At 43.9% G+C, this 23,563-nt stretch overlaps 3 protein-coding genes across 6 annotated transcripts; all 3 read left to right on the plus strand.

The window, feature by feature from the left end:
- Window positions 1-196: 196 nt before the first annotated feature.
- On the plus strand, window positions 197-7,544 carry LOC136941310 (nuclear body protein SP140-like protein). The gene is made up of 15 exons (XM_067233790.1): window positions 197-539; window positions 1,306-1,480; window positions 1,694-1,885; window positions 2,026-2,121; window positions 2,405-2,538; window positions 3,125-3,178; window positions 3,787-3,835; window positions 4,274-4,414; window positions 4,968-5,104; window positions 5,205-5,270; window positions 5,408-5,535; window positions 5,638-5,755; window positions 6,089-6,163; window positions 6,280-6,423; window positions 6,553-7,544. Exons 1-15 carry the CDS (start codon window positions 396-398, stop codon window positions 6,637-6,639), a joined length of 1,740 nt encoding a protein of 579 aa, XP_067089891.1. The 5' UTR covers window positions 197-395; the 3' UTR covers window positions 6,640-7,544.
- Window positions 7,545-8,803: 1,259 nt separating this feature from the next.
- On the plus strand, window positions 8,804-20,537 carry LOC136941167 (nuclear body protein SP140-like protein). Its single transcript, XM_067233592.1, has 13 exons — window positions 8,804-9,150; window positions 12,225-12,399; window positions 12,608-12,721; window positions 12,809-12,973; window positions 13,251-13,367; window positions 13,818-13,951; window positions 14,147-14,200; window positions 14,740-14,772; window positions 16,312-16,439; window positions 16,548-16,665; window positions 16,869-16,943; window positions 17,089-17,232; window positions 18,042-20,537. Exons 1-13 carry the CDS (start codon window positions 9,007-9,009, stop codon window positions 18,126-18,128), a joined length of 1,488 nt encoding a protein of 495 aa, XP_067089693.1. The 5' UTR covers window positions 8,804-9,006; the 3' UTR covers window positions 18,129-20,537.
- A 480-nt stretch (window positions 20,538-21,017) lies between these two features.
- Window positions 21,018-23,550, plus strand: si:ch1073-357b18.4 (uncharacterized protein LOC797129 homolog). Of its 4 annotated transcripts, none has more exons than XM_067233715.1 (4): window positions 21,018-21,426; window positions 21,542-21,613; window positions 22,174-22,463; window positions 22,622-23,550. In XM_067233715.1, exons 1-4 carry the CDS (start codon window positions 21,240-21,242, stop codon window positions 23,267-23,269), a joined length of 1,197 nt encoding a protein of 398 aa, XP_067089816.1. In that variant the 5' UTR covers window positions 21,018-21,239; the 3' UTR covers window positions 23,270-23,550. The 4 variants fall into 4 exon arrangements, with proteins under 4 accessions (XP_067089816.1, XP_067089817.1, XP_067089818.1 ...); XM_067233716.1 differs by having other exon boundaries at window positions 22,201-22,463; XM_067233717.1 differs by having other exon boundaries at window positions 22,204-22,463.
- Window positions 23,551-23,563: the final 13 nt, after the last annotated feature.

Raw genomic sequence — 23,563 nt, forward strand, 5'->3', positions numbered from 1 at the left:
TAGTGTCATGTTCAAAGTGACCAAATCTGGATTATGGGGTTGAAAGACAGTAAACTGTTAAGCCATCTATGTTGGTTTTACCCTCAAGTACTATAACCCAGTAAGCGGCGCCCCGCAATGTTCACTGACCAGAAGCCTACTTGCTTTCACTTTCCAAACGTCATTTGACTGAGACGGAACAGTCTGGGGAGGAACAGTGGGTGCCATTGCGCGGGACTCTTTAGCGCTTGAAAATTGTTTATGTTTTAGCTGTAGTAATTGCACTTGACAATCCACTAGATTATAATTCTACTGTAACGAGTTTACGGTGGTATAATGCATTAATGCGCTTAGCTACAAACGTGCCCTTTGCTTCAAATATATTGGGATAAGCATTTATGCGGTTTGTATAGACGATGGATCCGACAGATTTTCTAGAAGATGAGCAACTTCTGCAGTTCCTCCACTGCAGGAAAACGGAACTGTCAGTTATCGAAGATCCACGTCTCTTTTTAAACCAGCTTAACGACTACAATCTACTACCGACTGATATGTACGAGGTGAGACGGAAATCAGGTCTGTCGAACAATCCGAGGCAGAGAGGTTGTTGAAATAGGCCTTGGCCGCGCCTCATGTTTTAAGATCAAAGGTTTTGAGTGGCTGATTTTTTATGAATATTTATTTTGGGGCTTCCTCAAACGTTAAAGGTAATGCATGAACAAAGACAAATATCACAAACCCTAACTTCTGATAGTACTACGAAAAGCCACTTGGGTCACACATTTACCACGTATTTAAGCCTACCACAAAATAATCCCATATAGGCAAATAGATTTGCAAAGAATTGTCGAAATCAAGATTAGCCATTTTCCAACTCAAAAAAGTGTTTGTGGTGTTAAAGGCAAGATCGTTTAGAAAACGAGTTTGAAAGGATACAAACCTAAATATCCCACCCTCACTTCAAAGCCACTCCTCCAAAACACATTCGGGCTTGAATAGTGCCGGGAGGTAGGTAGACAAGTGGCCCGTCCAATCGTTGCATTCGATCCAATGTCGTCCAATCATTAGTGCCGGTATGATTAGTGGTGTTTATTACAGTCCTGCGACGCCCACACATCGGTCTAATTTCATTTTACTGTCAAGCCTTTATATGTATTTGTTTGCTATTATGATGTGAAGTTTATTTTCAGCAAATATGTAAAAAAGTGTTTCTCAACAACATTACCTACCCTGCCTTTAACTCTTTAAAACGTCCTTACCTCAGTTGTCATAACAGGCAATAGGCAATAATATATGTTTATAATAATATATCAACCTTGTTTACAGAAAGTGATCCGGACGAAGAGTAAAACTCAGAGGCAGAAGAGTGTGTATGAGCTGCTGGACTGGCTGGAGAGGAGGAGACCACAGCACATCAAGCTGTTCTGGAAGTGTGTGTTCAAGGATCATCTCCTTTTGCAGTATGCCACTCTGCGGCAGCTACGCAGCAGCCTGATGGACGGTCAGTTCATCCCCAGCAATGCTGCTGTTACATCATCGCGTCAAGTTGCAATGTTGTCAGTCTTTACCTTAATAGGCAGATTTTGAGGACAATGCATTCAACAATGTATCATGTTATTGAGAAATACTATTAGACCTATCAAATAACCAGAATTATTTTTACTTTTAATCATGTGTGTCGCACGTGTGTTTAACCCAGCGTCTGTTCATGTAGGGTCGTTTACATTCTCTGAAGAACTACCAGAAAAGGTGGAGCAGGGGATAGAGAAGAAGAAAGCTCCTGAGGACGGAGACAAGATAAAGAAAAAGAAGACAAGAAGAGGTGTGAGTCTGGATGAGGAGAGGGCTGGGCCGTCCTCCCTGCACAGCCCACACAAGAGGAAGAAAGTCCAGAAGCCAAGCTTTGGTGAGTCCCAGGCTTCAGTCTGGCTGAATGCATTTGAATGTGTATTCCCTGAATCCTCTTTAACCCCAACGATAGGGTAAAATGTTTTTAATTGTGCTTTTTGATGAGGTGGCCCTCTCTCTGTGTGTGTTCTTGATGAGGTGGCCCTCTCTCTGTGTGTGAGCTGTATCGGACGCAGGTGCCGGTCACATGTGGGGACAAGGAGGGTATGCTGTACAGAGCCAAGCTGGCCAAAGGTGAGCGGGACCGGATGAACAAACAGTGTGTTGCTTCATCGACCACCCACATACTGAGAGAAGTGTTATGAAATCTGCCCTTCTGATCCTTGATCTTCTGCTCTACTTTGAATATGCTCTATTTGTACTTTGCCTTGGATAAGAGTGTGTACGAAATGAATTGAATGTACAATGTAAATTCAAATTCAGTGATTAGCCTGGTTTGTAAGCAAAGAACGTTGACAGTGACTCGGGCGTCATTGTCCGGTGTTTGTCTGGTTTGACTTGCGTGGCGCTCCTCCAGGAGAGAAGTGCATCATAGTCAAGGACAAGTGGTTCACCCCCGCTGGCTTTGAGGAGTTCGGGGGAATGAAGAGCTGTAGGAACTGGAAAGGGTCTATACGATGTGGTGGCACCCCTCTGGACAAACTGATACAGGTGAGGTGACCAGAACCAATCTGTTCCACTGATACCCCCTTTCCACCAAAGTGAACCGGGAGCTAGTTTGCAGCTGGTGCTAGAGCCGGTTAATTTGTGTTTGTCATTTCACTCATTTGATAGGATTATAATAAAATGCAGCAACTAGTGTCTGCACTGCCATGCCAAACTTTACAAATTAGCCGTTTCATCAATAAAATAAGCAAATTTTCAGCAACTACACTGCCCACTTCTCATCACATTTTAATTCAGATGCTGATTTACACGTACCGTTTAGCTGAAACAGGAATTGTAAAAACGTACAGCAATGGCAGTCAAAGGATTCTGTTTGTCTTGTTGGTCACGGTAACCCCGCCCCCGACGCAAGCGGTTCTTACTTGGTTCCCACTCTGGCTCAGCTCCGATGCGGTGCTACTTGCGAACCACTTTCCCTGGTTCGGAGCCGGTAGGTAGCACCCAAAACGCGTTGGTGGAAAAGGGGTATGAATGAGTAGTCTGTGTTTCTGAGGGCTTGTGGTATTATTCAGTTGGAGAGTGTCTGAAATGTTCTCCCTCTTTTTGCCTCTCTTCATAACTTCCCCCTCAGGAAGGTCACCTGACATCTCCAGGCATGACCAGAAACAGGAGCCACAGTCCAAAGGTGTGACACCATCCACACAGCAAACTGGTTCATCTGCAGCTCTGCATGTTCTGCAGCTCTGCATGTTCTGCAGCTCTGCATGTTCTGTATGTTCTGCAGCTCTATGTTCTGCAGCTCTGCATGTTCTGTATGTTCTGCAGCTCTGCATGTTCTGCAGCTCTGTATGTTCTGCAGCTCTGCATGTTCTGCAGCTCTGCATGTTCTGCAGCTCTGTATGTTCTGCAGCTCTTCATGTTCTGCAACTCTGTATGTTCTGCAGCTCTGCATGTTCTGCAGCTCTGTATGTTCTGCAGCTCTGTATGTTCTGCAGCTCTTCATGTTCTGCAGCTCTGTATGTTCTCCAGCTCTGCGTGTTCTGCACCTCTGCGTGTTCTGCAGCTCTGCGTGTTCTGCAGCTCTGCATATTCTGCAACAAATTGATACATCTAAGAACTACTGAAATTGTGCTTGTGTGTTTGGTGTGACTGACCTCTGTCACAGAGGTCACATGACTGACCTCTGTCACATGACTGACCTCTGTCACATGACTGACTTCTGTCACATGACTGACCTCTGTCACATGACTGACCTCTGTCACACCCTGTCTTCTTCTTGGCATCCCCCTCTAGATTAAGAGAACTCTGTTTCCCAGAAGCCACTCCAAGACCTCCATTACTGGTTTGTATGGAAAACATGAATGGGATGTCATAGAAAAGAAACAGTTCAGGCCTTAAGACTGTGACCAAAATGGTTGCACACAATGAATCTGATTTCAACCAAATAGTTGTGAAAACCATCCAGTTGTGTTATTAACCTGGACATGTCCAACAGGTGCTTGGTAAAGATACTTAATTCCATCATAAAACCTCCCATTAACACCAGAATTGAACCTATATTGAAGAAGTCGACTTATTCTCTTAAATTTGAGCATGTATTGTGGGAGTGACTCGAGGACAGAAACGATCTAAAACATGCAGGGCAGGAAACCCCCCCCACACCGCCAGCATCCACAACAGACAAACTAAACATTCATGTCATATAAAGGTTGATGATGCCCCCAAAAACTAGTATCATGCTAAAGATCCTGTCTTCCATCTTTGTCTGCTCTTTACTCAGAATCTGAATCTGAGGAGGAGGAGAGAGAGACAGGAGAGTCCGACTCTGAAGAGGGCAGCCGTGATGGTGGTCAACCTAAAGACTTCAAAGTGACTTGTGGGATCATCAGTGGAGTCTTACATAAGTACCGTTTTGCATCAGGTGTGTGTTTGGTGTTTGTTTACATCCAGGAAACTATTGGGCTCTTTCTTCCCTCCCTGTCTCTCCTCACCCCTGCCCATCTCTCCCCACCCCTCCCTGTCTCTCCCCACCCCCCCCTGTCTCTCCCCACCCCTCCCTGTCTCTCCTCACCCCTCCCTGTCTCTCCTCACCCCTCCCTGTCTCTCCTCACCTCTCCCTGTCTCTCCCCACCCCTCCCTGTCTCTCCTCACCCCTCCCTGTCTCTCCCCACCCCTCCCTGTCTCTCCTCACCCCTCCCTGTCTCTCCCCACCCCTCCCTGTCTCTCCTCACCCCTCCCTGTCTCTCCTCACCCCTCCCTGTCTCTCCCCACCCCTCCCTGTCTCTCCTCACCCCTCCCTGTCTCTCCTCACCCCTCCCTGTCTCTCCCCACTCCTCCCTGTCTCTCCTCACCCCTCCCTGTCTCTCCTCACCCCTCCCTGTCTCTCCCCACCCCTCCCTGTCTCTCCTCACCCCTCCCTGTCTCTCCCCACCCCTCCCTGTCTCTCCTCACCCCTCCCTGTGTGTGTGTCCCAGGGACGTGTGGGAAGAGCATCCGTACGGAGCACAGCTGGATGACCCCTGTGGAGTTCCTTAGGGTGGGGTCAAGCTCCTCAGATGACTGGAGAAGAGACATCCAGTGTGATGGGAGACCTCTCTGCTCCCTCATAGAGGTAGAGACAGACACAGTGAGAGAGAGAGAGAGAGAGAGAGAGAGAGAGAAAAAGAGAGACTTAGAGGAGAGGCATTTTATTGCTATTTTGTCTTCTTTAGGAGGGGAGTTTGACCATCCATACCCGGTGTGTGTGCAGGCTCTGCAGCTCAGACCCTGAAGACCTGGTGAGTCTGACTCCTTATCACCCAGCCCCCAGAAAACATGGCACATGACTGCAGTCGTCCCTGTGAGCCCTCCTGTAGCTTAGATAATGATGTCAGGAGGCCTGTGATGTCATGACTCCTCTCCTTCACTGTGTCAGGAGGAACAGAGCAGTGATGATGACTGCTTCATCTGCCGAGGCGTTGGTAACCTGGTGATGTGTGACACGTGTCCTCGATCCTTTCACCAGGACTGTCACCTGCCCAGACTGGACGACACCTTACTGAGGTAAGGAGAGAGAGAGAGAGATAATTACGATGTATTGGTACATTACAGTAGAGCCACATGATCCACTTGTCCTAGCCATGTGTGGTTTGTGTATTTCTGCAGTAGCGATTGTGAGTGGGTGTGTACAGTCTGTGTGTACCAGACCAGCAAAGACTGGCGCTACCCAGAAGGAAAAACCCTGCGAGAAGCTCATTCCTGCCCCGTCTACACACACCTACTGGTGAGCTACATCTGCTGCCTGTCTGTCTACACACACCTACTGGTGAGCTACATCTGCTGCCTGTCTGTCTACACACACCTACTGGTGAGCTACATCTGCTGCCTGTCTGTCTACACACACCTACTGGTGAGCTACATCTGCTGCCTGTCTGTCTATAAGCCTGCCTGCCTGCCCACCTGCCTGCCTGTCTGCCTGCCTGCCTGCCTGCCTGCCTGCCTGCCTGTCTGTCTGTCTGTCTGCCCACCTGCCTGCCTGCCCGCCTGCCTGCCTGCCTGCCTGCCTGCCTGTCCCTGTGTAGATGGAGTGTAAAGCAGAGGTGTGTCTCCCTGACAGGAATGCCAGTATCTCCTCATGTATATGTACCATGCAGACGAGGAGCGGGTCTTTGCTACAGATTCCTGCCTTAAGGTTTGTTTATGTGAGGGAGGGAGGAGAGAATACAGTAGACTATACTGTATTCTGGATACAGTATAGTGATCCCCCTGTGTGGGTTGTGATATTGAGGATGTTTGTGTCTCTGTCAGATTGAGGGCTACAGGCGTGTGGTCAGGACTCCCATGTGGCTGGACAAGGTGAAGGAGAAACTCCAGCAGGAACAGTACCAGACAGTTCAACACTTCATGATGGACCTTCTGCTCATCTTTGACAACTGTGCCACTTTCAACAAGGTGAGATTATCAGGATCCACTGTCAAGGACCAGGAGCTTTACTCTACACAGAACCTCTAGTGTAGTGCAGTATAACACCCAAGGTGTCTTTTGTGTATGTGAATATTGAATTCATTTTTTATTTTGCAGGATAACGCAGTATTTCGTGAGATGGGAGTGAATCTCAGAGGTTTGTTTGAGAAGGAGTTCAAAAGTGTTTTCAGAGTTCAACATTAAACCTTTTCATGGTTCTCTAACCTCTTACCTAGTCTTGCCACAGTCTGGACTGGTGCAGTGCAGGCACACTGATGTGGGGTCATCTCTGGAGCATTACTCGCTGAATTATTTCTGATAATTTTGTCTTCTTTTCCAACTTTTCCTTGAGATCATTTATATATTATAATAGATAAAATTATATAGATAATAGTCAACAGTGTTTCCATGTTCTCTATCTGATTGTGTGCTTTTGATAGGTTGAGATTTACAGTGTTTTGTAAAGCCCTTTTATACTTAATTTAATGTCAAAACAAGTCATATTTGATTTGATTGGAGGAATAGTGTTATTTCCACTGATTTGTCTGGGAAATGTCTGTTATGTCTGCCTGTCTTGTGTAAAGTGTAGCCGGTGTGTATCGGTGAAACTCGCTCCTCAGGTATGTAACAGGCCACCCGCGTCAGCAAATTGCTAGCTTTTTGTTGGCGTAGTTGGTAGTGGTGGCGCTTGGGAAGCCAGAGGTGGCAGGTTCTAACCCAGTGCGGGACGATTTGCCCGAAACCTCTGACGGAGCTTGCAAGACCACGTCTGTTAAAAAAGCACTTATAATTTTTTTTAATTGACCTATTCATGTTTATAATATTGTCCTGTTATGTATAGGAATGGGATAGGGGTACCATTGTATAACATTGTACAAGGCATATGTTGTTCTTGAAGTCATGACAAAACAAACACTAATAAAATGACATGAGGATTAGAGTGTCAACTTATATTTTATTTTATTGTATATTTAATTCTATTCTAATCCCACTTAGTACTGCTAGTTTATGTACCCTTAGTATAGATAGTCCACATATTTAAATTTTAGGTATATGTTTATTGTATGCACCTTCCTGCCAAAGCAAATTCCTTGTCTGTGCAAACTTTCATGGCGAATAAATCCCATTCTGATTCTGATTCTGAGTGACCTAATTACAAGCCGTCTGCACCGTCCTTAAAGTTGCTGTAAAGCAGAACTGAAAATGAGTTTTCAGTTCATCACACCACAGAAGAATGTGTTGTTATCTACCCATCCAAATTCGAATGAAAAAAAACAAGTATGTTAAATTAGGCTTTGAAATCATGAGAAAATCAGCAGTCTTCTCTGCTTGATACTGGGGGGGCGTGTCTCGTGAAGGAGCTGAAGCTCCACCCCCTCGCTGGAAGGCGCCGCTTCTCTCAAGCACCTACGACCCGGATAATGGACGCTACGGCAAGCCGGACAATGAGCGCTTCCAGCAATGAAATAGACCTTGTTCAGCCCTATATGTTTGCACCACCAGAACCAAGTTCTGAGCAGGACATCGACCAACCTGACAACAAACTACGTTCTTCTCAGTCTGCAACAGAACGTATGTTTTTTCTCTCAATTTTTGAAGCAACAACAGCAACAACTAGCAATGAAATGGGCAAGCAGAGGTGGCTGTTGGGGATGATGCGAAACTCTCCATCAGCGTGGCTCTTCACAAAATCAATCCACCTCTTTCTTAAGTTTTCGCACTTTGCACTTGCTTTCAGCAACAAATTTCACATGTATATAATGTACTGAGAAGCAAATCATGCAATTTGCTTTACAGCACCTTTAACACATCTAATTGATGTTACCTGATTGACAAAATGGCCTAATTTTGTGACCCACTGAATTTCACAATTGTCCAGTAAGTGGCGCCAGTCTAGCTTGACTGGTGTGTGCTAATGTGAGGGGGGTGTGGTTGCAGAGGGTGTGACGGTAAGGCCACACCTAAGGCTTGTGCCAATATAATTGGGTGTATTCAGTAGCAGTAGATCGGGTATTTAACAAAATAGTTTTTCTGCTCCAGGAAACACAAACAATTCCACATACGACAAGGCAACAACACAGCACATAGCAACCATACAGAATTAATTATAGGCAACACATACCCAAAACATAGAAAGCCGATAAGATGACGATCAGCTTTTTTAAGACATGTTAAAAACTCAAAGTTACATGACAAACAATGCTTCCGGCGTGCAACCCAAGTACGGATGTGACCCTACAAGCTCACACCCAATTATATTCACCTATATGGGCCTTACCGTCACGCCCTCTGCAGCCACACCCATATCACAATAAACTCCAGTCGTTTACTTTCACTTTCCAATGCCATTTGAAATATGATACACAAAACCCCATTTCCGTGTTTTTAAAACAGAAAAAGAGAGGTTTTTACGCGGGTTTCTTGCGTTTGAAAATGGTTGAGGGTTGTTTTGTGTATGAACGGACATAACAGGTTGATCACAATCTTTACGTGAGAGTCTCGGATAAATGTGATCCTATATGAAGGCATTTGAACAATATTTACGCGGTTAGAGCACTCTTAGCGTCGACAATGGACCCTTTGGATTTTGTCACTGAGGAACAATTGAAAGAATGTCTCCACCTCAATAAAACCAAAATGTCGCTCATGGAGCCGCCGCATATCTTTTTAAACCAACTCCGCGATCACAATTTGCTACCGGAGAATATGTATAAGGTAAGAGACTTATGTGCTGCTTAAATTTTACGCTAGTGTTGCCAACTATCGCATCTTCACAATTGAGCCCAATATCATCGATGATTGAGTCTGCAGCATCTTACTGTAACTGAAACCACTCAGAAGACCCGCTGCACTCCAAGTCATAAAACTGTTTTTCTTATCTTGAGTTATTGTCAGTTATTAGATTAATTATTCTGTATTATTAAATTAGTCCAAATCTTTGATAAATAGGCCTAAAATTGTTGATAGGCCTAAATATAGTCGCTCAGAGGTTAGGACATACTGTCCTATTTTGTATTTGATTAGATTACAATGGCGATTTTAGGCTCTTTTTAGGGGTGCTCAAGCACACCTAAATTTGATCTCAAATAATAATAATACAAAATTAAAAAATTGAATTATTATTATCTTAAATAAGTTTTAGCGCTCTAATGTAAGGGTTTGCAAATGTGTCTGTTAGTGACAAATGACAAGCATTACAGGTTCAAAGGGTTTTAAACAGGTTTAATATCCAGTGCCGCCATGCAAGTTTCAAGTATTTTGTTGTCAGGTGCACTGAACAACACAAGGTCAGACTGGGCACTGAAATTCTTGGGACAAGACAACGCAAAGCAACCTGGCATAACAAACATATAAGTACTCATCTAATACTCATAATGACCTATACTAACCTTATAGACCTACGTACAGTTAGGTCCATAAGTATTTGGACATTGACACAATTTTCAGCATTTTGGCTCTGTATACCACCACAATGGATTTGAAATGAAACAATCAAGATGTGCTTTAAGTGCAGACTTTCAGCTTTAATTTCAGGGTATTTACATCCAAATCAGGTGAACGGTGTAGGAATTACAACACATTTTATATGTGCCCCCCCCCCTTTTTAAGGGACCAAAAATAATTGGACAAACTAACATAATCATAAATCTAATTGTCACTTTTAATACTTGGTTGCAAATCCTTTGCAGTCAATGACAGCCTGAAGTCTGGAACCCATAGACATCACCAGACGCTGGGTTTCGTCCCTGGTGATGCTCTGCCAGGCCTCTACTGCGACTGTCTTCAGTTCCTGCTTGTTCTTGGGGCATTTTCCCTTCAGTTTTGTCTTTAGCAAGTGAAATGCATGCTCAATTGGATTTAGGTCAGGTGATTGACTTGGCCATTGCAGAACATTCCACTTCTTTGCCTTAAAAAACTCTTTGGTTGCTTTCGCAGTATGCTTCGGGTCATTGTCCATCTGCACTGTGAAGCGCCGTCCTATGAGTTCTGAAGAATTTGGCTGAATCTGAGCAGATAATATTGCCCGAAACACTTCAGAATTCATCCTACTGCTTTTGTCAGCAGTCACATCATCGATAAATACAAGGGAACCAGGTCCATTGGCAGCCATACATGCCCACGCCATAACACTACCTCCACCATGCTTCACTGATGAGGTGGTATGCTTTGGATCATGAGCAGTTCCTTCCCTTCTCCATACTCTTCTCTTCCCATCATTCTGGTACAAGTTGATCTTGGTCTCATCTGTCCATAGGATGTTGTTCCAGAACTGTACAGGCTCTTTTGGATGTTTTTTGGCAAACTCTAATCTGGTCTTCCTGTTTTTGAGACTCACCAATGTTTTACTTCTTGTGGTGAACCCTCTGTATTTACTCTGGTGAAGTCTTCGCTTAATTGTTGACTTTGACACAGATACGCCTACCTCCTGGAGAGTGTTCTTGATCTGGCCAACTGTTGTCAAGGGGTTTTTCTTCACCAGGGAAAGAATTCTTCTGTCATCCACCACAGTTGTTTTCCGTGGTCTTCCGGGTCTTTTGGTGTTGCTGAGCTCACCAGTGCGTTCTTTCTTTTTAAGAATGTACCAAACAGTTGATTTGGCCACACCTAATGTTTTTGCTATCTCTCTGATAGGTTTGTTTTGATTTTACAGCCTAACGATGGCTTGCTTCACTGATTGTGACAGCTCTTTGGACTTCATATTGGGAGTTGACAGCAACAGATTCCAAACACAAATACCGTACTTGAAATGAACTCTAGACCTTTTATCTGCTCCTTGTCAATGAAATAACGAACTCCCTTTATGAGAGAATAACATACACCTGGCCATGGAACAGCTGATTGTCCAATTGTCCAATTACTTTTGGTCCCTTAAAAAGGGGGGGGCCACATATAAAATGTGTTGTAATTTCTACACCGTTCACCTGATTTGGATGTAAATACCCTGAAATTAAAGCTGAAAGTCTGCACTTAAAGCACATCTTGATTGTTTCATTTCAAATCCATTGTGGTGGTATACAGAGCCAAAATGATGAAAATTGTGTCAATGTCCAAATACTTATGGACCTAACTGTATACTAACCAAGTGGGGTACAGTTAGTGCAATAGTGCAATATTGCTGATAGTGCAACCAGTAGCTGAAAGCGACAGTGTGTAAAGTGACTTTACACTTGCACCTTTAACAAGAAGAAGTAGGTACGTTTTTGGGTGAGTTGAGCCATTGTTAAAACAATGTTTCTTATATACTAGTATTATTGACCCACGGTCTCGGTTAACAAACGTTTTAACAAATCTCTGCTTACAAAGGCGTTTGAAGACCTGTCGAAAAGTCCATATTTGCAGTTTATTTATTGTTGACACATCATTATCGTTTCATTTGATGCTGGTAGTTCATGAAGAAAGGGATTTCTTTTGTTTTTTCATTCATTCAATATTTTGCATAATAATAAATGAATATATTAATTGTTATCCAGTGAAATTAGTGATTTATTAGCAAGGGGGTTTAACACTTTTGCAAGGCACTGTAACCATGTCACATTCTCATTGGGGGCTGAGCCCCCCTAAAGGTCTGATCCTAGAATCGCCCCTGTTAGATTATGATTTTACATTACAGGCATCTAGGGATTGTCAAAAGGGCAGGACCAAAGAATTCCAGTGTAGGCCACCTGTCAGCCGTGTTGATGAAAATGGCTTTGCATACTTCTTGTGTTTATATGCTTAACCTTAGACGCACATTTTTACAATCTACCAGGCTATGCTAATAAGATGTTATCCATACGTTTCGTGTACAGAAAGTGATCAAGATGAAGAGTGCACATCTGAAACAGAAGAGGGTGTACGAGCTGCTGGACTGGCTGGAGAGGAGGAGACCACAGCACATCAAGCTGTTCTGGAAGTGTGTGTTCAAGGATCATCTCCTTTTGCAGTATGCCACTCTGCGGCAGCTGCGCAGCAGCCTGATGGACGGTCAGTTCATCCCCAGCAATGCTGCTGTTACATCATCGGGTCAAGTTGCAATGTTGTCAGTTTTACAAGGCACTTTCAGAGACAGCCTATTGAGATCAATGTATTCAGTAATGTACCATGTTATTGAGAAATCCTAGACTACAAAGTTGTTGTATTATGGCTTTATTACATTATTCAACTAATTATTTAAAAAAATCTCTTAATGTAGGGTCCTTTACAGAACAACTGCCTGAGAAAGTAGAGGAAGCAGAAAAGGAGCAGGAAAAGACAACAATGTCAGCTCCAGAACAAGAGAAGAAGACAGTGACATCTCCAGAACAAGAGAAGAAGACAGTGACATCTCCAGAACAAGAGAAGACAGGAACATCTCCAGAACAACAGAAGAAAACAGTGACATCTCCAGAACAACAGAAGAAGACAGTGACATCTCCAGAACAAGAGAAGAAGCGAAGAAGGGAGGAAACGATGGAGAAGAAAGATAAGACAAGAGGTGTGAGTCTGGATGAGGAGCAGGCTGGTCCGTCCTCCCTGCACAGCCCACACAAGAGGAAGAAAGTCCAGAAGCCAAGCTGTGGTGAGTCCCAGGCTTCAGTCTGGCTGAACAGGCCTCTAAGGTTCAGGTTGAACTCAAAACTTATGGTGTTTATGTTCAAGTTCAATTCTACCTGAGCATTCAAAACCAGAAAAACTCAAATTAAATCAAGTCAACTAACCTTTAATTTGAATAGCCTTTTTAACAAGCAATGTCACAAACTGGAATTCCCCCCCGCCCCCAAAAAACAACCCAAATAAATAGTAGCCCTGAAATATTAAGCATGAGTCATTCCTGTCTTGACTGTTTGCTTTCTCAGAGCTCCCCTCAAAGAGCCAGGACAGAACCATCTGGACCAAGCCTCTCTACAAGACCCAGCTGCCTGTTACCTGTGGGGCTCAGGAGGGGCTACTCATCAGGGACAAGCTGGCCAGGGGTGAGAGGGAAGCTTGGACACACATCTTGTTTTAAAGGGTTGACCATCTTAGATTTAGTGCTTGATTTTGCATTCGTGATAAATCCTTGATTTTGGTTGACTGGAATTGAGATGTTATTGTATTATTTTTGTGTGCCATGCCTGCTAGCTGAGATGTGGTTTCTTGTCCATGTGGCTGGTGAATCAGAGCGTTTCTTGACTCTGACCACCAGGATACTGTAGATCTGTGCACTTCTGATCCTTGATCTTCTACCATACTTTCTAAATGCACTATTTATACATCACTTTCTGCTAAATTAATACAATGTCAAATGTAAAATATAGATTTAGTGAATAGAGTTGGAGTTGATTAACTTATTTTAGAAGAATCAACACATTTTCACAATGTTCCATGGGTGATAATGAGGCTGTCTGTGTTCTGGTTGTTATGTTTTATGTTTCCTCATTTAGGGGAGAAGTGTATTGTGGTCCAGGACAAGTGGTTCACCCCCTCTGGCTTTGAGGAGTTAGCAGGAAAGAAGAGCTGGAGGAACTGGAAACAGTCTATACGATGTCAGGGTACCTCTCTGGGGAAACTGATAAAGGTGAGGTGACCAGAATTAAGGGAAATGTCATTAATATAAATCTATTCAGAGTTATGACTTGCTGAGGATGTGTGTACAATATCTAATTCTAGTATGTATGTAGTGCAACAGTATATGTTGTTGGTTCGCTTATTCTATTTTAACAATATCAACATGGTCTACCTTTCCCTGCCTCTCTCATGACTTCCCCCTCAGCAAGGTCACCTGACATCCCTAGGCTTTACCAGAAACAAGAACCTCAATCCAAAGGTGTGAGATATATGCAACATATGCAACTGAATCTGTGGGGAGTCAGGTGGCTGAGCGGTGAGGGAAGCGGGCTAGTAATCCGAAGGTTGCCAGTTCGATTCCCGGTCATGCCAACTGATGTTGTGTCCTTGGGCAAGGCACTTCACCCTACTTGCCTCGGGGGAATGTCCCTGTACTTACTGTAAGTCGCTCTGGATAAGAGCGTCTGCTAAATGACTAAATGTAAATGTAAATGAATCTACCTATAGCCTTATTAACTAATAAGCTGTAGAAGGGACATATGCTATGCACATCAATATGCTTCACTGTATTAAATTGACACTTATATACTCAAATATGTAAGTATTAAGTTACACTAATGGGGAAAAGAACAAGGAAGTTTGTTGTTTAAAGTTTATTAGGAAGAACCAAACTAGGGAGAACCCTTCATCCAAAGCTGGATTTACTTCAATACTGACCTCAGTGAAACATTTGTGTAATAACATAGGAATAATTGTTTAACGTAACTAATGACAATCCTTCTTATTATCAACTACCAGGTTCCTAAGAAATCCATTCAGAGCAAAACAATGGTATAACTTTTTTATTCTTATTAGCCTCCAGCAACCAACATACTTTGGTAAATCTGTCTGCTAATTGGTTGTATCATGCTGACTTGTGCCACATGTGTCTGCTTCCTGTTCTCCCCATCTAGACCAAGACGTCACTGGTTCCAAAAAACCAATCAGACAGCTGCGTTAATGGTTTGTATGCAACCCATTCATGTGATGTCAGAGACAGTGAATACATGTTTACAATATCAAAAACTAATATTATACCCAAGGTCCTGCCTTCCAACACTACCTTCTCTTTCCTGTGATCTTTAATTTAGTGTCTGAGTCGTTGGAGGAAGAGAGAGAAGAAGAGATAGTAGAAGAGAGAGAAGAAGAGAGTGATGAGGACGGAAGCAGGCCTGCTAGCGATGCTGGATCAATGATTAAGCCACCAAACTTCCAAGTGACCTGTGGGATCATCAGTGGAGTCTTACATAAGTACCGTTTTGCATCAGGTGTGTGTTTGGTGTTTGTTTACATCCAGGAAACTATTGGGCTCTTTCTTTGTGTCTCACCACCCCTGCCCATCTTTCCTCACCCCTCCCTGTCTCTCCTCACCCCTCCCTGTCTCTCCTCACCCCTCCCTGTCTCTCCTCACCCCTCCCTGTCTCTCCTCACCCCTCCCTGTCTCTCCTCACCCCTCCCTGTCTCTCCTCACCCCTCCCTGTCTCTCCCCACCCCTCCCTCCTTGTCTCTCCTCACCCCTCCCTGTCTCTCCTCACCCCTCCCTGTCTCTCCTCACCCCTCCCTGTCTCTCCCCACCCCTCCCTGTCTCTCCTCACCCCTCCCTGTGTGTGTGTCCCAGGGACTTTTGGGAAGAGCATCCGTACGGAGCACAGCTGGATGACCCCCGTGGAGTTCCTTAGGGCGGGGTCAAGCGCCTCAGACGACTGGAGAAGAGACATCCAGTGTGATGGGAGACCTCTCTGCTCCCTCATAGAGGTAGAGACAGACACACAGAGAGAGACAGAGAGAGAGACAGAGAGAGAGAGACAGACAGACAGAGACAGACAGAGAGAGAGAGACCGAGAGAGAGAAATAGAAAAGAAAGAGAAACTTAGGAGAGGCATTTTATTGCTATTTTGTCTTCTTTAGGAGGGGAGTTTGACCATCCATACCCGGTGTGTGTGCAGGCTCTGCAGCTCAGACCCTGAAGACCTGGTGAGTCTGACTCCTTATCACCCAGCCCCCAGAAAACATGGAGCTGCCTGCTCTCAGCCAATCACATGACTGCAGTCGTCCCTGTGAGCCCTCCTGTAGCTTAGATAATGATGTCAGGAGGCCTGTGATGTCATGACTCCTCTCCTTACATTTACATTTAGTCATTTAGCAGACACTCTTATCCAGAGCGACTTAAAGTAAGTACAGGGACATTCTCCCCGACGCAAGTAGGTTGAAGTGCCTTGCCCAAGGACACAACGTCATTTGGCACGGCCAGGAATCGAACCAACAACCTTATGATTAATAGCCCGACTCCCTAACCACTCAGCCATCTGACCCCCTCCTTCACTGTGTCAGAAGGAACAGAGCAGTGATGATGACTGCTTCATCTGCCGAGGAGATGGTGACCTGGTTCTGTGTGAGAAGTGTCCTCGATCCTTTCACCAGGACTGTCACCTGCCCAGACTGGACGACACCTTAGTGAAGTGAGGAGAAGGAACTAGAGAAAGAAAAAGAAATGTGTGTTTGTACAGTTGAGTCGATTTGCCTACTTGCCTCCTGAACCATTTGTGTGGTTTGTGTGGTTTGTACAGTGACGACTTGAAGTGGGACTGTACATTCTGTATTTATCAAGCCAGCCGGAAGTGGCTCTACCCAGGACAAAAAACCTTCCAAGAAGCCCAGTCCTGCACTGTCTCAAAACACCTGCTGGTGAGCCTGCCTGCCTGCCTGCCTGCCTGTCTGCCTGCCTGCCTGCCTGCCTGTCTGTCTGTCTGTCTGTCTGTCTGTCTGTCCGCCTGTCTGTCTGTCTGTCTGCCCACCTGCCTGCCTGCCCGCCTGCCTGCCTGCCTGCCTGCCTGCCTGCCTGTCCCTGTGTAGATGGAGTGTAAAGCAGAGGTGTGTCTCCCTGACAGGAATGCCAGTATCTCCTCATGTATATGTACCATGCAGACGAGGAGCGGGTCTTTGCTACAGATTCCTGCCTTAAGGTTTGTTTATGTGAGGGAGGGAGGAGAGAATAACCCTAACCCTAACCCTAATACAGTAGACTATACTGTATTCTGTATACACTAACGTTTGTTAGTGATCCCCCTGTGTGGGTTGTGATATTGAGGATGTTTGTGTCTCTGTCAGATTGAGGGCTACAGGCGTGTGGTCAGGACTCCCATGTGGCTGGACAAGGTGAAGGAGAAACTCCAGCAGGAACAGTACCAGACAGTTCAACACTTCATGATGGACCTTCTGCTCATCTTTGACAACTGTGCCACTTTCAACAAGGTGAGATTATCAGGATCCACTGTCAAGGACCATGAAATTAAAGGCCAATCCCAATACTCCCCCTTACCCCTTACTTTTACGCGTTCACGTGAGAGCTAGTGGTGTCCCAATACTCTTTTTGAGCTAGGGGTAGGGCTAAGACAAAGGGGTATACACCCCTTAAAACCAAGTAAGATCGGGAGCTTACTTGAAACCTAGGGCTATGTGAATACTGCACGACCGGCAACAATGGCGGCCAGATCATCCAGAGAGTCCGATAAATGTAATATTTTCGGCTTAATTAATTGATAAAAAAATTATGATGTCTTGTTTTGTGCTATACACAGTCCTGCACATATATTTGCAACCATTTTCCTAATTGAAACGTTTCTAAAAATCGCTAGTTTGCTACGCTAATGTTACAGTGCTGATTTGCACAACAGTCCCACATTTCTCTCACTAGCATGTTTACAGTTTTAAGTAAACTCCATTAGCAGCGAATTTTGTTTGATATCAGTGCATAACACTACTTTCTTTGGAGATATCGATACGTGCTAGATGACGTACCCGTAACCAAGTGGCGTCCCATTTCTTAGGGATATGTAGCCCTTACCCCTCAGTTTCGAGGGCTAGGGGTAAACTAAGGGGAAGGGGTAAACTAAGGGCTAGGGGGAAGGGGAAGGGGTAAGGGGGAGTATTGGGATTGGCCCTTACTCTACAAAGAACCTCTAGTGTTACAGGCATGAGATTTACTCAAAGAAATTCTTCTGGTTTTGTACAGAGGTCGCCTTTAACATCAGTTGAATTTCTTGTCTTCTTCCATTTTTCAGAATGATAAAAGGATCTGTGATGTTGGATTCAAATTAAGGGATTGCTTTGAGAGGGAGTTCACTAGTGTTTTCAGGGTTCAACAGTAAACCTATTTTATGCACCTTTTCTTGTTTTACTATGAGCTCATTAATTAATTAATTAATTATAATCATAATAATATTTTTTTTAAATCTCGAATAGTTATTATAGTTTCCTCAGATGAAATCTGGGGTCTGTGTTTTATCTCTCTCTTCTTTAGTCTTTATGTCTAAAGTAACTTTACTGAAAGAATAATCATTTTTATGAAGTCTTGTCTCACAACTGCCAAAGCACAGGATGGGGTTCAACTACATACAAGACAGAAGTCATGATATTGTTTCTATAACTTTATTAAAGTAACATTTCAGGGGGTAATATATCAGTAGGGGGTCAGATGGCTGAGCGGTAAGGGAATTGGGCTATTAATCAGAAGGTTGCCGTTTGGATTCCCGGCTGCGCCAAAATTACGTTGTGTCCTTGGGCAAGGCACTTCACCCTACTTGCCTCGGGGGAATGTCCCTGTACTTACTGTAAGTCACTCTGGATAAGAGCGTCTGCTAAATGACTAAAAGTAAATGTAACATTCATGTCTGAACTAAAAGGCTCAAGACGCACTTGTTCCGGGAGTACAACGGTACTTGGGAATTATTTGCTGGACCTGATGTTAGTTTCCTCCAGGAACACAATGACTCTTATTGAGGGACTTGTTGGTTAGTTGTAACTGATTTAACTTATTTTACTCTCTGTGAAGAGGCTCCCTAAACCAAAACTGTAAAATCCCACAGCGCAGAACATCTTTTGGCACATCAGCCTTTTCTTTCAGGGCTTGTAAACTGTGGAACTCACTGCCCACAGAGATTAAGAACATTTCTGAGTTTGATGCTTACACACAAATTCCTTACTTTTCACACAATTTCTGAAACCTGACACTCAAACACCAGAACCACACCTCAAATCTGCAAAACCATACGCACATTTTGGGCCTTTGACTCCGTTTTCAATTTCATAAAACACTTTTTGCAAAACATAACACACAATTCTCCAGGTAACACACAAAATTCTAACGGGAAGCATCTTGATTTCCTTTTTAAAACACAACCAATCAAAATGCCACACTAATTCATCAGTACCTTACACTAACTCCTCAAATGTGCAAACACTCATTGCTTTACTCAACACCAACCAATCATGGCTTTAGAATAGGCCTATAAATAGCCTAATTTGAGTTGATTTACAGTGGTGGGTATAATTTGAACCTTTACTGTAGAAAAGATAACAGGTATGTAACAATATACTGTAATGTACACATGTTCTAATGTACAAATAATAGCTGTTTCAGCACAACACACGGTATACTATACGCAAACATATATTTTAGCACCCATGCATCCATTGACTGTAGTGCACTTCTTGATTGGTCACAGTTTGGTGGATTACTGTATCATACCGTGCAACAGTACAGTGACTGTAAGAAGACATTCTGACAATATTGTAGAAATTATTATATATTTCTGTATGCTACAGTTCATGGCACACACAGACACACCATTCCATAATCACCTTTTTCAAAATTAGGTTTGGTTTCTGTCCTACTAAACTCTTTCTTTTGTATTGTGTAATACTGTATTCACAACCACAAATGCTTATAGTAAAAACATATGTTTGGTTTCAATCTTGTTTTCGTGTTTACCATGAATTTTTCATAATCTCTGCCATTTACTTTCAATCTTGAACAGAAATGTACAAAGGAGCTCATGAAAGAAGAGCTTTAGGTTTTGAATAACTGTGTGTATATGATATATCCAAAAATGTAATATAATGGCAAAAGTGTTTGCAACATGAGACAAATGTGTGCTTTTGAGACGTGTTTGTGATATTTTGATTGCTGTGCTTCATTTTGCAAGAAAAGTGAAGCATTTTGCATTCTGTGTGTGCAGTTGTTGGATTTGTGTGTTAAGTTTTGAAAAAGAGAGGACAAGTAAAAAAAAATGTGTGTAAGCATTTGAAAAAAACTGTAAGGCATGGCTGAAAAAAATAACAAACTGTACCCATTTAAAATGTTTGAACTTTTGTACTTTTTTATTTTGGATTTTTTAAATTGTATATTGTTTTTATTGTGTGTTATTGTAGAAAGGCTCATCCAGGGACGGGAGTTGAAAATTAGCACTTGCTATAATCTCTATGTGCATTACATCGGCTGCAAACTTTGCTCTACAGCTATGTTTATCTGCATTGTCCCTGTCAAATAAATTGTATAAATAAATATTATTGTTGCTTGCTTTTTTACAGGTACACTCTTGCACTTTTGAGGTTCATGTTGTTTAATTGCAACTTGTTTAACTGCATGCTCTTATGATTCTTCCCATTGGCACTTATTTGGTTTTTCACAATGTATGCTTCATGTTTTGTCTACCCGCAATGTTTTTGGGGCTATCTCGGTGTTATGATCATTGACCTATGCACTTCTGTAAAGCTCTCTCTTGGAAGTCGCTTTGGATAAAAGCGTCTGCTAAATGAATACATGTAAATGAACTGTACTCTTTTAATACTGCTATGAATATTTTTCGACCAAAACTTCTTCACGCACAATGTATTACGTCTGTTACAGATTAATTAATCTGTAACATTAATCTATTTAATATTGAATACCATATAGGCTTTAAATAATGCCAATCGGATGAAGGGAGGTATTTTGAATGAGATGGTGAATGACGGGATGTGCATGTCATACTCTATTACATTTCCTTACAGAGAATAGGACTCATGCAGCGCTCCTTAGAAAAAGAAAAACTGGCTGCTGCTGCACGTGGAAAGCGTCATGAGTGTGCGTTGTGTTTTTTTGCAGTCCTTGCGTATGACATCACAGGTGCCAGCGAATCCCTGCCCAGAGTTGCGCATCAGCGTTGCGCAGACGTGTTTGGACAAGAAAGAACGCAGCCATTTCCCAAGCCTTGTTACATTGCGTCAAGAGGGTATGCGCAGTTGGAACAAAATGATCTACGGAAAGTGCAATTCTAAGCGTAATTTTTTTATTGTCACCTATGACCAAAGGAATCCAGAGTGCCAAACTTTTATACCAATTATTTTTTATCATTTGAACAATTAATTGAACTCAGACATTGATTATTTTCTCCACACAATCCCGAAAACATATTTCTAGACAAATCCTAGCTGCAGTTATGAACGTTAAAACGGAAGCGCCTTTGGTAGAGAATGCGTCGTCGTCGCTTTTTCCCGACAGTCCAGGTTCATGTACCCCTGCAGACGGTAACAGCAGAGCGCGTGGAAGAGGCGGATTCGCAACTCGACACCAGGAGAGCCCACAGTGCCAACCGCCCGCTGCTAACACCTCCGCTATCTTATTGTGTGAGTTATCCCTGTTGACCGCATTCAACATGCAGTGGTTTCACACGTTCATGTATTCCTTGATTCACGACGTTGAGACGTGTGGTTCTGTGCGGTTCTGTGCGGGTTCTTCCAGGTCCCGTGAGCGCTGACAGGTTGTACTCCTTCACAGTTGCAGAAGGGAAAACCATTCTGAAGCTCTCCCCAGGTGAGCTCCGTCTCTGGACTCATTCTGTCTCCGTGGATCGAGGTTCACCTTCAGTAGTCCTAAATGTTTGAAATAATCTATGTCTAAGAAATGTTAGTGCACTACAAGCCTATTATTTTGACCTTTTTTAGAAAGTTATTGCAACAACCATAATTAAAATAACGAATTAACAGTACCGGTATTAGTCTATGCACATCAAATAATTAGTAGTATCAGAATCAGTATTATTCACAGGCAAGTATGTTTGCACAAACAAGGAATTTACTTTTTTTAATATTATTATTTACATAATAATATTAAATATAAAATAGTATTAATAGTAGCAATTATATTAATAGTAAAGAAGAAGTAAGTAAGAAACCAAAGTATAGTATCAGTATGCAATTCCTTACCTCTCATATTGACATCGTTTTCGAGTAGCCTATACTACTATATCAGAATAATAAAATTCCTGAAATTCAGTTCAGGCTTTTAATTTTGGGTTGCCACCCCAAGATTTCTAGGATTTCTATGAAAGCACTGATTGAAGACTTCAACCCCACCCCCCAACACACACACAGCTCCCGCCATGCGCCCCCCTCTCCCAGCAGATAAGGTGACCACAGGAGAGTTCACCTACCAGAGCATCGTGTTCCTGATCGAGGCGGTGGGCCGGCGCTGGAGTCTGTACGGAACACGTGAGCGCTCGCAGCTCTTCCAGAGCGTCCAGAAGGAGCTGGAGGCCCAAGGTCACCCCCTGCCTGTGGAGCGCATCCGCCGCAAGTGGAACAACCTGATCGTCACCTACAAGAGGGTGAAGGACCGTGGCCGGGAGACGGGCCAGGCCAAAACCTCCTGGGAGTACTTTGAGGTCAGTGTCTAGTTTTGTCATGTCTTATATTTTATGTGACGCCCCTGGTTGTTGTGGGTGTAAAGGTTGCTCCTTGAATCTTGACCTGTTCCCCCCTCTCCATCCTTGTATCACTGTTCTCATCTTCAATGTTCACTCACAACTGTCTGTGTCTGTAGATGATGGAAGCTATGTTGGGTGACACCATTGGAGCCCAGGCCAACAGCAGCACTGTCTCTGTGACCACCGTACCCATGACAACTATCGCTGCAGAGACTGTTGTTCCGGAATTCCAACCCCTTCTCTATCCCAACGGCGATATCCTCAGCACCTGTACACAGACGCCCACCCTCGCCCCAACACCCCTCCCACCTCCCAACCCCTCGAACACACCTCCCCCTGGGATGACCAATCAGACAGACCCTCTCAAGCCCCAGCCGACAGCTGTCCCTCTGTCCTCCCGTCGAGCTCTGTCCCATCTCAGTCGGGCTCGGCTGCACAGACAGAAGTTCCGTGCGTTCTCCTCCTGCTCCTCCACCTCCTGCTCCTCCACCTCCTGCTCCTCCACCTCCCGCCAGGCGCAGCAGCAGCAGAGACGGCTGGAGGAGAGCAGCTCCCTGCTGCAGGAGGTGCTGAGGAGGAAGGAGGAGCAGGCTGGTCTGGTGCAGGGGACCTGCGGCAGGAGCGAGGGCCGGGAGAGGAGGCGGGAGAGGAGGGAGGTCCGCATGGCTGAATCCTTGGGAAGGATAGCCACCGCCCTGGAGCTTCTCTCCTCAAAACAGGACACTGTCATTGCACTGCTGCAGAGGTTGGCTGACAGGAAGTGATGTCAGAGGAACAAGTGCTCTTGAATGGCATTGCTCAGACACTGTTTTAATGTTCTATATCCCCTGCCCCCCTCCCATTCTAAAACTTTCGATTGGAAAATAAGACATTGATGACGAGGCTAGGAATGAATTATAACATTAATTCGTTTAACGTGCTTGACATTAAATGTTGGACTTATGGCTAATGTTTGTTAAACTTAACCCTAGAGATTCAACTCAGTGTTGTGACCAAACAAACACCCCATGGTTGTTTTCGGACAATAAATCACGCTTAAGTTTCAGTTTCACTTTTAT

The sequence above is a fragment of the Osmerus mordax genome, chromosome 3, assembly GCF_038355195.1.
Source record: "Osmerus mordax isolate fOsmMor3 chromosome 3, fOsmMor3.pri, whole genome shotgun sequence".
NCBI lineage: Eukaryota > Metazoa > Chordata > Actinopteri > Osmeriformes > Osmeridae > Osmerus > Osmerus mordax.

Bases quoted from the DNA above. Each gene is read 5' to 3' on its own strand.
- si:ch1073-357b18.4 (XM_067233715.1), top strand. From the start codon at position 21,240: ATGAACGTTAAAACGGAAGCGCCTTTGGTAGAGAATGCGTCGTCGTCG. The intron at 21,427-21,541 runs GTGAGTTATCCC...GGGTTCTTCCAG, and splicing joins CACCTCCGCTATCTTATTGT to GTCCCGTGAGCGCTGACAGG. The intron at 21,614-22,173 runs GTGAGCTCCGTC...ACACACACACAG, and splicing joins CATTCTGAAGCTCTCCCCAG to CTCCCGCCATGCGCCCCCCT.
- LOC136941310 (XM_067233790.1), top strand. From the start codon at position 396: ATGGATCCGACAGATTTTCTAGAAGATGAGCAACTTCTGCAGTTCCTC. The intron at 3,179-3,786 runs GTGTGACACCAT...ATCCCCCTCTAG, and splicing joins ACAGGAGCCACAGTCCAAAG to ATTAAGAGAACTCTGTTTCC. The intron at 5,105-5,204 runs GTAGAGACAGAC...TGTCTTCTTTAG, and splicing joins CTCTCTGCTCCCTCATAGAG to GAGGGGAGTTTGACCATCCA.
- LOC136941167 (XM_067233592.1), top strand. From the start codon at position 9,007: ATGGACCCTTTGGATTTTGTCACTGAGGAACAATTGAAAGAATGTCTC. The intron at 12,400-12,607 runs GTCAGTTCATCC...CTCTTAATGTAG, and splicing joins GCGCAGCAGCCTGATGGACG to GGTCCTTTACAGAACAACTG. The intron at 16,666-16,868 runs GTGAGCCTGCCT...TCTCCCTGACAG, and splicing joins CTGTCTCAAAACACCTGCTG to GAATGCCAGTATCTCCTCAT.